Raw genomic sequence first — 13,323 nt, forward strand, 5'->3', positions numbered from 1 at the left:
TATCATGTGATTATTTGAAAATTTAAATCATTCTACAACCTTGGGGCAATCAGAAGGCAATTTGACACAGTCTGCTTCTATTAAGGAAATTTAAAAAAATTTATAGCAAGTTTCTCTGATAAAGGCCTCATTTTTCAAATACAGGGAAAATGGAGTTAAGTTTATAATAATATGAATTATTCCCTAATTGATAAATGGTCAAAATGATATGAATAGGCAGTTTTCGGAAGAAATCAAATTTACAGGTGTGTAGAACGAAATGTGATTTCTCAAGTAGACTATTTGCTAAACTCTGGAAATCACCTTGTCACCCCACCGGCCAAATAGGGGAATGTTAACAGAACAGCCAATCAATTTAAAAGATTACATGAGGAAGGGGAGGGTTGTGGTTTTTGAGATCTTCTGTACAGGGCCTCCTCTCTCTGGACCTCCCAGTGATGGGACCACCCACTTCTCTGGAGATTCAATAAAACTTCCTGCTTTCACCTTGAGACGTCTCAGAGTAGACCTACCTCGGGGTAGGGTCTCTGTACCCCGCACACCTCTAAATTACTATTGACTAGAGGAATAATAATTAGGGGCAGCTAGGTGGTGCAGTGAATAGAGTACCAACCCTGGAGTCAGGAGGACCTGAGTTCAAATTCGGCCTCAGACACTTAACACAAAAACTAGCCATGGGAACTTGGGCAAGTCACTTAACCCCAATTGCCCTCCAAAAAGCCAAAAAAAAAAAGAAATGAAAATTAAAACAACCCTGAGGTAGTACCTCACACACTGGTTAATATGCCAAAAAAGGAAAATGACAAATGTTGGAGGGGATGTGGAAAAATTGGGACACTAATGCACTGTTGGTAGTGTTGTGAACTGATCCAACCAGTCTAGAAAGAAATTTGGAACTATGGCCAAATGGCTATAAAACCATGCATACTATACTATACCCTTGATCCAGCAATACCACTACTAGGTCTGTATCCCAAAGAGATTTTAAACAAAGGAAAAGGACCTGTAAGTACAAAAAAACGATAGCAGCTCTTTTTGTGATGGCAAAGAATTGGACATTGAAGAGATGTCTATCAATTGGGGAATGGCTGAACAAGTTATGGTATATCTTTGTGCTACAAGAAATAAGGATTGTTTCAGAAAAGCCTGGAGGGACATGAACTGATGCAAAGAGAAGTGAGGAGATCCAGGAGAATATTGTATACAGTAACAGCAATATTGTACGACAATCAGCTGTGAATGACTTAGCTATTTTGAGCAACACAGTGATCCAAGACAATTTCAAAGGGCTTATGATAAAAAATGCTCTCCATCTCCAGAGAAAGAACTGATGGAGTCTGAATATAGATTGAATCATACTTAAAATTTTTTTGTGTGTTTTCTTTTGCATAATGGCTAATATGGAAATGTTTTTCATGACTTCATATTCAGTTCAGCTCAGTCTTTTTCCAGTTGTGTTGGACTCTTCCTGATCCCATTTGAGGTTTTCTGGCAAAAATACTGGAGTAGTTTGCCATTTCTTTCTCCAGATCATTTTACAGATGAAATTGAGGCAAATAGGGTTCAGTGACGTGCCCAGGGTCACACAGCTAGTAAGTGTCTGAGGCCAGATTTGAACTCAGGAAGATAAGTCTTCCTGACTCCAGGCTCATGGGCCACCTAGTGTCCCTATGTATAATCTATATCAAATTGCTTGCCTTCTTAAGGAGGGTAGGGGAGGAAGGAGAAGAGAGAGAATTTGGAACTCAAAATTTTTAAAAAGGAATAATTAAAAATTTTTTACATGTAATTGAGGACATTTTTAAAATTATCCTTTTTCACAGAAAGACCTGAGTTAAAATCCAGCTTCAGACACTTACTAGCTATATGACCCTGGGCACTTAACCCTGTTTGTCTCAGTTTCCTCATCTGTAAAATGGCAAACCACTCTAGCATCTTTGCCAAGAAAACCCCAAATGGGGTCACGAGTTTGACACAAGTGGACAACAACAAAAATGATTTTTATTTAGTCCTTAATTCATTTTGGTGCCTCATATTAAATAAGAATAATTGGTATTAAATAGGCTAACATAAAAACATATTGTTCAGAAGCAAAACAGGACTTTATTAAAGAGAAAGGGAGGACAATTAGAGATGGTTTACTTCCCTAGAGAAACAACTGTATTTAAATGCAGTGTGATAAGAAAAATACATTTCCTGAACAGAGTGGAAAACAGTGTTTGTCAAAAATACAAAATGATGGCTCATCAAATGGGAATGACTTCTTTGGTTGTCTTCAAGCACAGTTAGTTGTAGGAATTGGATTTGCCTGGGAATACAGAGGACAGCATAAGTTAATGTAGAGTCAAGTGATTGGAACATCAGATTCTACTTTCAAATGATTCTTAGGTTTGCTTAGTTGGAAAAATGAAGTTCCTCATGAAGGTACTTGAGAAAAGTCCTACACCCAAAACCCTCACTTTGGGGGGAAAGACACAAACACTAGAGATGAGAATGTTATGAAAAATAATTGAGGAAAAAGCAAAACACTTGAAAATACCACACTGCTGTTCTGTGGATCAAGCCCAGAGATTCCTGCAGAAAAGTCTCTTCCTCATCTGGCCTTCACCTTGAATTTGAAGTTTTCAGAAAAATTCAGCACTAGGGGAAGATTACAAATTGGATCCTTTTTGCTTTACATTAACCCAAACCTGGCACCTCTCAAGTGAGAGAAGTTGTCAGCAGCTTTTCGTTTTAAGTTTGTCTAAGGAACAGCAGCACCAAGTGAAATTTGCCTTGCTTTCTACATCCTTCATAACTTGCCTTGTGAGTGTATCTGCTGAGAGAACATCCTTCTGGCTTGCTGTCAGTAAGAGTCTTACTTCTGCGAAGTTAAAGATTTTCTCATTCTTTTGAGACCTTTTTTTGGATATCCCTGGAGATTTTCTTTTTGCATTGTTTCCCCCTTTTTCCAAGTAGACTGTGCTGATCTCTCTTGGTCAGGCTAGACCTTCTAGGAAGTTTCCCTTTTGTTTTCTTCCTTTCCCTTTTTACAGGATTCTGAGGGATCTTAGGGGTCAGAGAGAAAGTTTTACCCAGCAGCATGGACACAGAAGTTACCTTTGGAATCCAGCACTGGGACCTGACAGAAAGGCACAAATGATCGTCCTTCAGCCTTCTTCCTCATTTCACTGTAGCTGCCCCATCTCCCATATAGCACTGAGGCCTGTTCCAAACCTGCCTTTTCATGGGGCTGGGGATGAGGAGAGCTTCATCTTGATTGAGGAGATAAATGAGGAGCCTTCGTACTTGAGGCTGTATGCATTCTCTTAAGGCCATACAAGGCTTCCCCTTTCCCTAGTTCATAGACTACTCTTGGGAACCTCAAAGATAATCTGATTTGGACACCTTAACTTTGTCACCTGGACACAATTTTATCAGAGCATTTAGTACCAGAAGGGCCTTAGAATTAACCTAGTCCTAGCCTAACCCACTCATTTCCTAGAGCAATAAATTGAGACCCAGTGAGGAAAAGTGGAATCAGACTCCAGATCCCCCAAGTGCAAATTCAGCGCTCTTTCCATTGGACTCTGCTGTCCCCTACATAGTATCCATGTTTCTCACAAGAGCCTGCCTGATAGGACCATTTCAGCCGATTTCTGAAGTCCCCAGAGATTAGGACAAACAAAATCAGTTCTGCTGAGGAGCTCCATGTGATGTACAATTAGGCTTTCATGTTGGGAAAAAACTTGGGTAAATTCATATTAACCAAATGAAAAAATTAAGCTTGTTAGTGTTCACCTTCTTGTGAGGAGCTGTTTAATTTTTCCCAAAGTCTTATGGCTAAGAGTGAGGTTGCTGGACGGAACCTAGAAAAGAAAGCTGCTGCTTACTGCTCCCTTCCCTGCTTGGATTCCTCAGATGAGGATGGGAGGTGGGGAAGGGGGAAGGAGGGTGGCTCCAGCAACTGACAATCATTTAACATCCTGGCCAATATGCCTGAATTATTAAGAGCTAATCATATGAAACCACAGCCAACGGTTGGGTATTACCGGTAACTAGTGGGCTGAACAATACCACATCATACAACTCGGTACCACGGTACACACAGGAAAAGCTACTGGGAAAGGGACGGATCACGCATTACTGAGAGCCTTTGTGTGGCACACCATCCCAACCATATATGTGTTGCATCAATCTCCAAGGAAAGGACAGATCTCTATGGTGTAACTAGGTAAAAAATCAGTATTGCAATCTGGATAAAAAATGTCTGCTGTCCTCAAGCCTGTGTTGTAGCCCTTTCATTGGGAGTAGCAAGGAGGGCTGTAAGAAGAGAAGGTTGGGCTTGGGGTTCAAGTTATCTTTGGAGAATTCATTTTCCCCTATCCAGAACACCAGGGTCTGGGGTAGCACTGCCAGCTAGATGGGGGCCGGGGAGATGATCATGCCTTCTAAACTCTTGAAGATAACTGGAACCTCTCGTGAACTGTTTGTTTTTGTTACCTGATACCAAAGACCAAAGTCTTTGTTGCTAGACTGGGTAACTTTAAATGAGAAAGGAATCCAAGGTAAAACTGATTAAAGCTATGAAAAAAATTTCTTGGAGTAATATTTCAGATATGACAGAGACTCTGGGGGTCTGGGAGGGAGAGCCCCAAACACCATTTTCTCTTAACTCATATCTCGATAATAGGGTCATTTTAATTTTCTTGAAATTATCAAGGATTTTGACACATATAAGACACTGCAATTTAACATTTGAACACATTAAAGGATATGGGTTTAAGATCATTGAAATCTCAGTGCCCTGCTGAATACACTAATATTTAGACATATTCCAAATCAGAAAGGGCTTCTGGAATAAAGGCATTACCGAAGAACCAGTGGTAATTAACACTCACTTTGCTGTTACATTCTTAAACTCCAGGACCCAGGTGCTCCATGAGCCTGGTTTTCCATCTCTGTTACTGGAAGACAAAGGCTTTCTACAGCAAATTAAAAAAAAAAAGGGCACGTCCGAAGGGCTGGTCTCCCACTGGAAACAAATGTTATGGGTCTACTTGGTATAGAGACTATTCAGAGGGGAACAAAGAGCAAAGATTCTTATTCCCATTTATTGTTGAGAAAAATGAAGCACCTAGAGGGAAAATGATTTGTTCAACACTCTATGATTAGATTGGTCAAGGAACCCAAAGTTGGAATGAAGGACTTAGCCCTCAGTTACCCTCACTGCTACCTTTCTGCTTGTGGTATATACCCTTGATGGCTTATATGGAATAATGCAATTAGCTCAAGCAAACTAATTCCATATGTACATGAGGCTTTGGAAAGTTATAATAACTATTCTCAAATCCCACAGATTCCTGGATTCTTGATTCTAGAGTTAAGTGAATTTGTGTAGCAAGTCCCAGGATAGGGAGAGAAGCCTTTTGAACATAGGGTCTAAAGAATCTGGAAGCAAAGTCATCACAAAATAACTACCATTTATTGGCTGTCATACAGAAAATAGTGACTCCATCCACAACCCACCACCCCCAGGACAGAATTTTTGTTTTTAACATTTTATTCAACTGTCAGTAACTTAATTGGCCTCAGTGAGATTTCTGGCTTCATTTTTACCTCCTATTTGTGACTAGCAGTAATGCCTGCCGCTGCAAGTACTGCTCCCTCCTACCACACATAGACATTTTCATGATCCACCATTCAGTCTCCTCTCATCTTTGTAAGTCTCTGGTTAGCATCACATGTTCAGCATCACGAGCTCTGCTCAGATGGTGCCCTCTGTGGCTTTCCCTGTCTCACACGGAGGATATTTGCATTACTGGATGATGCAGAAAAATCCCGAGGCTTGGATGCTGTGGGTTGCAATCCAGTATAATGATTATTAACCAGCAGAGATAGTAATTAGTATCCAGTATATTAGCACATATAATTTATAATCTCATAAAATAAAGGGGTAGTGTTAAACAATGGTGGTCATTGACACTTTTCTTCTATATCGTACTTTGCATTTTTAACAGCACTTTTATGCACACCGCCAAAATCAACCTTCCTAACCAGGTGCTCTCCTCTCACAGATGAGGAGGCTAGGCACTGGCTCACATAGCTGCTTCGTGGTACAGGGCTGACGGGAGCCTTTGCCTCCCGCCACAGTGCTCTCTCCACTGCGCCACTGCTGTTAGTCCTGGCTTAGCAGTCACTGCTGAGATCAAGAGCGATATTTGGAATATCTTTTCACCTGACGAGAAGCTAAATCACACCAGCTCTCTGGGAGCTAGCACGGGGTCACATACAGACACGAAAAATGTTTGTTAAATGGAATGAAGTGGAATTACTTGGGCTGTCCATGGGCAGTAGCTACTACTACTATGGAATGCAAGTTTAATCTTCTCACATATCTCTGTAGTACCTGGGTGTTATAGTAGATGAACTTTGTGATGGTATCCACTTTCCTGGATGGAGTTGAAGAGAGGAAACAGATTTGATTAACATGGAGAAACAAACCAATTAAATACAGTGTGCACCCTATAGTCCTGGATCCTTTGAACTATACTTGTGATGGGTGAGAAATTAAGATTCTTTTATTTTTTTAAAGCAATCGGGGTTAAGTAACTTGCTCAAGGTTACACGGCCAGTTATTTCTGGGTGTGGTGCTAAGTATCTGAGCCCGGATTTGAACCCCAGGTCATTCCGACACTGGAGCCGGTGCTCCTACTCACTGAGCCACCTAGCCACCCCTAAGAAATTAAGATTCTTCCAATGATGAATGAACATCATAACAGGTTGAAAGAAAAATATTTTATCCCTAGACCTATCTTTTGGGCACTATTCTCAAAGAGACATTTACTTCTTGCCACAGAACTTGTTAAACAGTGCTAAACATAGAGTAGATGTTCAGTACTTGTTTCATTCACTAAACAACCATTTATTATTTACCTACTATATGCAAAGCAGTATGCTAGGCACTGGCTGGGGGAACGAGGGGAGAAGGAATAAAATAATCATTAAGAAATAGTTGCTATGCTTAGGGAGGTTACAGTGAATGTCATCCCAGGACTCTAGGCCCTGGTCACCTTTTACATTATAGTTACTTAGTTTTTTTAGCTTGAAGATTAGCAACTGGGCTCATACATGTACATGTTTCACCTTACTATATGGAGGGGGTAATCGAGCACATTAATAATTTGGTATCATGGAACCATTTTATTTCCTTTATTTGTAGGGAGAACTGACAAACTGGCATCTTCCAGTGGGTGCCCGATTCAATGAGGTATGGGCCCTAGTGAAGCATGTTAGTGAATCTCTGACACGAATACCCTTAGTGATGCTTGGCATGGAAATATTCCAGGGTTGGAGAAGGAGGAGAAAGAAGCTTTTAAACTGGTATAATACCTTTACTAAGTACTATCTCCTTCAAGAATCCTTAAGGACTGTCTGCTTACTATGATGAACCATAGTCATCACTGGATTTAGAGCTGGAAGGAGCTTTACAGATCTTGTCCAATCCCTCATTTTAGAGATTAAGAAACAGATCCAGAAAACTGAAGTGACTGGCCTTTGGTCACATGATTAGGAAGTAAATAGGTGTGGAAAAAAACCCAGGCCTCTCCCTTCTCTGAAGACCTACTGCACTTACAGTGACTATTTCCATGTGAGCAGCTTCTCTCCCAATTATATGTGATGGGAAATATCAAAATGATACTTCCTTTTACTGTAGATGAGCTGTCTTGTGCTCATATATAAAAATAAGGATTCTTGAGAGTATCAGCCTATAGGAGATAGGTTGCTAACACCTGGGGCTGAGGTGATTCAGGGCATTAAGTATGAACCAAACCAAGAGGTGACTAAATGAGCTGGAGAAAAAGAAACTTGAGGTTATTAGCATAAGCATTTCTAAGCAAGGAAACTAGAAAATGACTTGATTTAGCCAACCCAAACTGACTGAACATGACCTAATTTGTGGGTCTTGGAAAGAGATTTCTGGTCAGAGAACCCAGGGGTTCAGATGCAGCCAGGCCAGATGGCTTGGGAGAAAATAACTTTGACCTGAACTTGGGAGTTTGTTTTTCTTAAGAGCCGAGAGCTGAAATTTGCAAAGTTAAGAGGAAAAAAGCCAGACTCAGTACTGGGCCTGGACACTAATTGCTCTGTGTGAGTTGTCTATCTGGTTTTGTTTGCTTGTGTGTTTGATCTCAAGATCACACTACACAAGTCTGTGCACAACTAACAGCTACTGGACAATACAGGGTTCTTTGGGGCACATAGCCCCCAAATCCCAGGCTCTGAAGAGTCACAAAAGACCCCAACTCTTTTAAACATCTGTCTAGCCTGTGGTTCTCAAGGCCACGTGTGGCCCTCTAGGTCCTCCAGTGCAGCCCTTTGCCTAAATCCAAACTTCCCTGGAATTGTTCTGTGAACTCGAGATTTAGGCAATGGGCTGCATTGGAGGACCTAGAAGGCCACATGTGGCCTCGAGGTCACAGGTTCCCTACCCCTGAACTAGTCTAATGTTTTCCAAACCGAGCTTTGATGTTTTCCATGTGCTATGGATAGGAGTTATGAAAAAACTGATGCTAGTCCCATTTCCCCTCTAAAATACTAAATATGCAATTAGGTGCCTCTCATAAGAGGCAGAGAAGGAGTCTGGAGCCTGGCTGGCCCACGAGACAAGACTGGCTACCTGGGAGAAGAGAGGCAAGAAGGAAAATGAAGCTCTAGGAAAGTAAGTGGGGCTGGAGCAGGATCAGCATCCTGAGCCATAAAGGAGCTTGAGCTAGCAGAAGCCACCCAAGAGCCAGGGCTGTGTATGTGCATGCATCCTGGATAGCACAGGGAATGTGAGGGGAGAGCTGTAGGGAGCTTGTCAGGGAGATCAGGGCCTAAGCTGCTCCTCCCCTCCTCTTGCCTCCCAAATAGCCATTGCTGCTTCTCCCTTCATTCCAGGCTCACTGCTGAGAGGGAGACCTTCACCTCTGCTTTTCCTTTAACCCAGCCCTTTGGAAGCCTAGCTCTGGAGCTGGAGAGATCCTTAAAGGTCATCTAGTCCAACTGAGGCTCAGAGGACTGGAGCGACTTGTCCATGGTTACACAGGAGAGTGAGAACCCGGGGTCTTCCCAAATTCCCCTTTCAAAAGCCAATCCGTGCATCCCTTACACCCCTGCTGCCTCTCAAGGGCCAAGGTCAGCAGATCACCATTGAAAGAGAATCTCTTTGTTCCTTAACTTGAAGCACTGGTCCTGTATGTGGGCTGGCACCTTGTTTCTCCCTCTCCTTTTCACTTTGGGGGGTCTGATTCTGGGAGAGAGGACTCCTAGTGTGTGTGGGGGTGCTTAGATAACCTGCAATTATTCCTAATTGACAACTAATCTGTTATTTGGAGTCTGAGAGAGCTGCTAGAGGCAATGGAGAGGTGAGGTAACTTACCCATGGTCACACAGCTAGCATATGTCACAGAAGTCTCCATGCCAAAGCTTGCTGACTCCAAGGCTGGCCCTTGGTCCACTATGTCACACACTCTCTCATCCCTAACATGCATATGAAATAATTACCTTGCTGAATCAGACTACGGAAAGCCGCCTGTTTCTCACAGCTCTCTTGGCTCAGCTGCAGAAAGAGTGGAGGTGGGTACTGCTTAATGGCTAAAGGAGTCTTGTTTCGTTCTGAAGGTGCTGATGTGATGAGTAAAGGCTGATGATGGGTGATGTCTTGCTGCATTAACAGACAGTTTTGGTACCTGCACATCTTTTCCTTCCATGGACATGCTGCTAAGAAACAAATAGAAATTTCACCTGTACCATTTACTGCTAACCTGGAACAAAGCCTGGGATGCCAAGTTAGTTTTGTTCTAAGAGACTTCTCTCATACAAGGCCAACCTTTCATGCACTGAAAATGTGTGTCCTTCAAGACAAGAAAACCATAATCTAGTGGAATGAGACAAGCCTGGGAAATTCTCCCACTGCAATGCACGAGCTTGTTAGGTGATATGAACCACACTAACCCTAATCCATAGCTCTAACTTTCTGGGTAGATAGTTAAAAACATTGTAACCTGGGCATTACAAAGCCAACAGATAGCTAGCAGGACTCCATGATTTAAAACCTTTTTTATGATAGGCAAATTCCAAAATGGAAAAAAAAAGACAAAACCTTTGTTCCCTCTAAAAATATATCTCAATAGGACCACTAAATCTAAAGTTCAAAAAGGTTTTCTTTCGTTATTACTACATTTGCTTTCATCACTTTACACACACACACACACACACACACACACACATATGTATATTTAGGTCTTCAGGCCAACTGTCCGCAAGAACAGAAACTTGGGATTTACAGGTGGCAGTGGTGGGGCCATGAGATCCAAACGATAAGACTTCTGCTGTTGGTGTTTCCCTGAGATTCAGAATAGAGGCATAAGTTTTCCAGCCCTTTCTAAAAAAAAATAACAATAATTCTTTATTAAAAGTGAACTTAAAACAATATTATTAAATAAGAGACTTAATGATGACATACGTGGAATAAGTCATAAGGGTACACTTTAGTGCTTTTCATTCACTCATGTATGCATCCATTCCTAAAAAGAAACAAAAGTCTGGGGTACAGTTTGGTCCTTTGCTCCCTTTTCTCCTTCTTCTCCCTCTGGGAACTTCTTTAGGCCTCCATTTTCTTATCAATAAAGAAGGGGATGAGATTAGAGATGGGACTCTGGAACCTTTCTCATGGCATGGATCTCCGTGGCAGTGTGGTGAGCCTATGGGCTCCTTTTCAGAACCATATTTGTAAATACATAAAATAAAATACATAAGCCTAGAAAGGAACCCAATTGCAATGAAATACAATTATTAAACTAGGAAGAAAGCAAGTTCATGGACCCCACATTGAAAAACCTTAGACTAGATGACCCCCACCCCCCTGCCCAGGTTAGCTCTAAATTCCCTGATGCTATCCATCTCAACCTTCATTCTAGCCAGAGATTTATCCCAAGACTTGATTAGCACAGTCTTCTCCACTTCAGAGACAGCTAAGGGGTGCCACAGTGCATAGAGTGTTGGGCCTAGAGTAAGGAAGAGTTGAGTTCAAATACAGCTTCAGGCACTAGCTGTGTGACCCTGGGCAAGTCACTTAAGCTTTGACTTCGTTTTCTCAGCTGTAAAATGGGGATGGTAATAATAGGACATACTTCATAGGGTTGTTGTGAAGATCAAATGAGAAAATATTTGTTAAAAGTGCTTAATACAGAACCTAGTCATATAAACGTTTATTCCCTTCCTTTCTCCTTTGCTGAATCCTTAAAATGGAGCTGGAAGCTTTTATCTTTCGTTTACTCTCAATTTTCAGGCTCTTAGAAGTCAAACTATTTCCAGGTTGCTTTCCACAGCTAGAAGCAGCTAATTTGTCCTGACTGATGGGGGTAGAGTTAATGAGATATGGTTCCCCCCCTCACCCCAACTTCTATTTGGGTAAACCAGAAGATTTTTGAACAAGTAATAATGATGTTAATGATTATTACCCAAAAGGCACTGTTGTTCAGTCTTTCCAGGCACATTTGGGGCTTTCTTTGCAAAGATTATTCTGGATTGGTTTGCCATTTCCTTCTCCAGCTCATTTTACAGATGAGGAAACTGAGGTCACACAACTAGTAAGTGTCTGAGGCCAAATTTGAACTCGGGTCTTCCTGACTTCCAGGCCCTGTACTCTATGCACTGTGTTCAGCCCCCTAGCTGTTTCTCTAAAGCAGAGAAGAGCACTCTAATTAAGCGTAGGCATGAGATTGGCTTGATAAAGGTTAAGATGGATAGAATCACAGACTTTAAAACTAGAAGTAACCTGGGGGATCATCTAGCACTTTCCCTACTGTGCCTCCTAGTTGCCCTCAACAACAACAACAGCAAAGACTTGGGGACCAATAATAATAATGATAAAAACCCAGTTATTTGTTATGGGAAATTTCAGAAAAAAAACAGTAAAAACTACATGGTATATTACTACAGGCTGCAAAAATTTTAGTAGCTACTGAATATCTAAAAAGACATGATCTAGTGGCAAGACTTAGACATCAGAAGCTCACTAGCCTTCATAAACTAACAGATGACAAATTCCCACATGACAAACACTAATCCTAGACTACCCTTGAGAATTCAACGAAGGAACCATATTACAGCATTATTACGGGCAAAACTGTTTCTCATAGTTGCCCAGACAGAATGTCGTCCCATAAAAAGTAAGAACAATGCTTTTAATGGATGATGCCACACGAGTACTTAGTCTCCAAGCTGAGGGAATGAAAAACTCTCAAAATATAGAGATCTAATGTGAGAAAGCAAAGGCATGTAGGAGTGGGACATATCCCTGGAATCCTGAGGACTTCTAGAGTTGTTCCAGTAAGCCTACAGAAGAATTTACTTCCCAACGCTTTTCTTCAACTAGGAAAATCAATAATTTTATCATTATTTTCTGTCCACTGATCACCAAGCATCAAAGAATAGCAGTTGATAGTTACTTGTCCTATGACCATTTTTATCTGAACTCCACTGAGTAAGAATAAAAAAAACAAAAAAGAACAATAGCTCTTTCCTGTGGTCAAAATACAAAGAAAAAGCTGACAGCCCAAGAGGTGCCCCTTTCTAGAGCCTGTGCTCTTATGATTCCTTGTGCCTCATCACAAGGAAGCCAATTTGTCCTTCTTAAAGAAGAAACCAGCAGCAGCACCCCTAAAAGGTTCTGTGGTGTGGCTTGGCATGGCCATCCAATGGGCCTCACGTCTAGCTCAGCTTCCTTTCCATTCTGACAAACTGCATCGAAAACAAAGTTCCTCAGGCCTGATAGAATCAGGGAGCAAGAAGTCTCACCAGCTACTGCTGCTGTTCTGGCAGTGCTCCTGGCTCCACATCCTCTGGGTTGAGAGCTGAAGTTCTCTTCCATTATTTGGATGGCCACCCACCTCTAACCACCAGCCAACCAGTAAGCAGTAAGGGAGGAAAGGGAAAGGGGGAGAGAGACAGAGACAGAGATTGAACAACAAGAATGAGACAAAGAATTACATAGTGCTCAATAGATGTGGTAGGAAAAGAAGGCAAAGTAATTTTGGAGGAACCTGCATAGGTCAGTGATAATTTTTTTTTTCTGAAGGGGAAGGTAGGGCAATTGGGGTTAAGTGACTTGCCCAAGGTCACACAGCTAGTTTTGTTCAAATTTGAACTCAGGTTCTCCTGACTCCAGGGCCAGTGCTCTATTCACTGCGCCACCTAGCCACCCCTCAGTGATAATTTCTTACCCTGATTTTGGTGGTATTGTAACTCTGTATGATTGTACTTGGAATACTTAAGAGGATATGCCCAAATGAAAAT

The 13,323-nt window shown here is 41.6% G+C and overlaps 1 protein-coding gene across 1 annotated transcript in view; it reads right to left on the bottom strand.

The window, feature by feature from the left end:
- Nucleotides 1-2,762: 2,762 nt before the first annotated feature.
- AGBL2 (AGBL carboxypeptidase 2) overlaps nucleotides 2,763-13,323 on the bottom strand; it is a 67,844-nt gene continuing 57,283 nt past the window's right edge. The window contains exons 17-20 of the mRNA XM_069091640.1: nucleotides 9,529-9,741; nucleotides 6,389-6,431; nucleotides 4,881-4,964; nucleotides 2,763-3,121 (exon numbers count right to left, since the gene is read on the bottom strand). Coding sequence (XP_068947741.1) covers nucleotides 2,884-3,121; nucleotides 4,881-4,964; nucleotides 6,389-6,431; nucleotides 9,529-9,741 — 578 coding nt within the window. The 3' untranslated portion in view covers nucleotides 2,763-2,883. The remainder of the gene's footprint in view (nucleotides 3,122-4,880; nucleotides 4,965-6,388; nucleotides 6,432-9,528; nucleotides 9,742-13,323) is intronic.

Source organism: Petaurus breviceps, unplaced genomic scaffold (genome assembly GCF_028583685.1).
Source record: "Petaurus breviceps papuanus isolate PSGF00001 unplaced genomic scaffold, PetGlider_PUasm1.0 188, whole genome shotgun sequence".
Taxonomy (NCBI): Eukaryota; Metazoa; Chordata; class Mammalia; order Diprotodontia; family Petauridae; genus Petaurus; species Petaurus breviceps.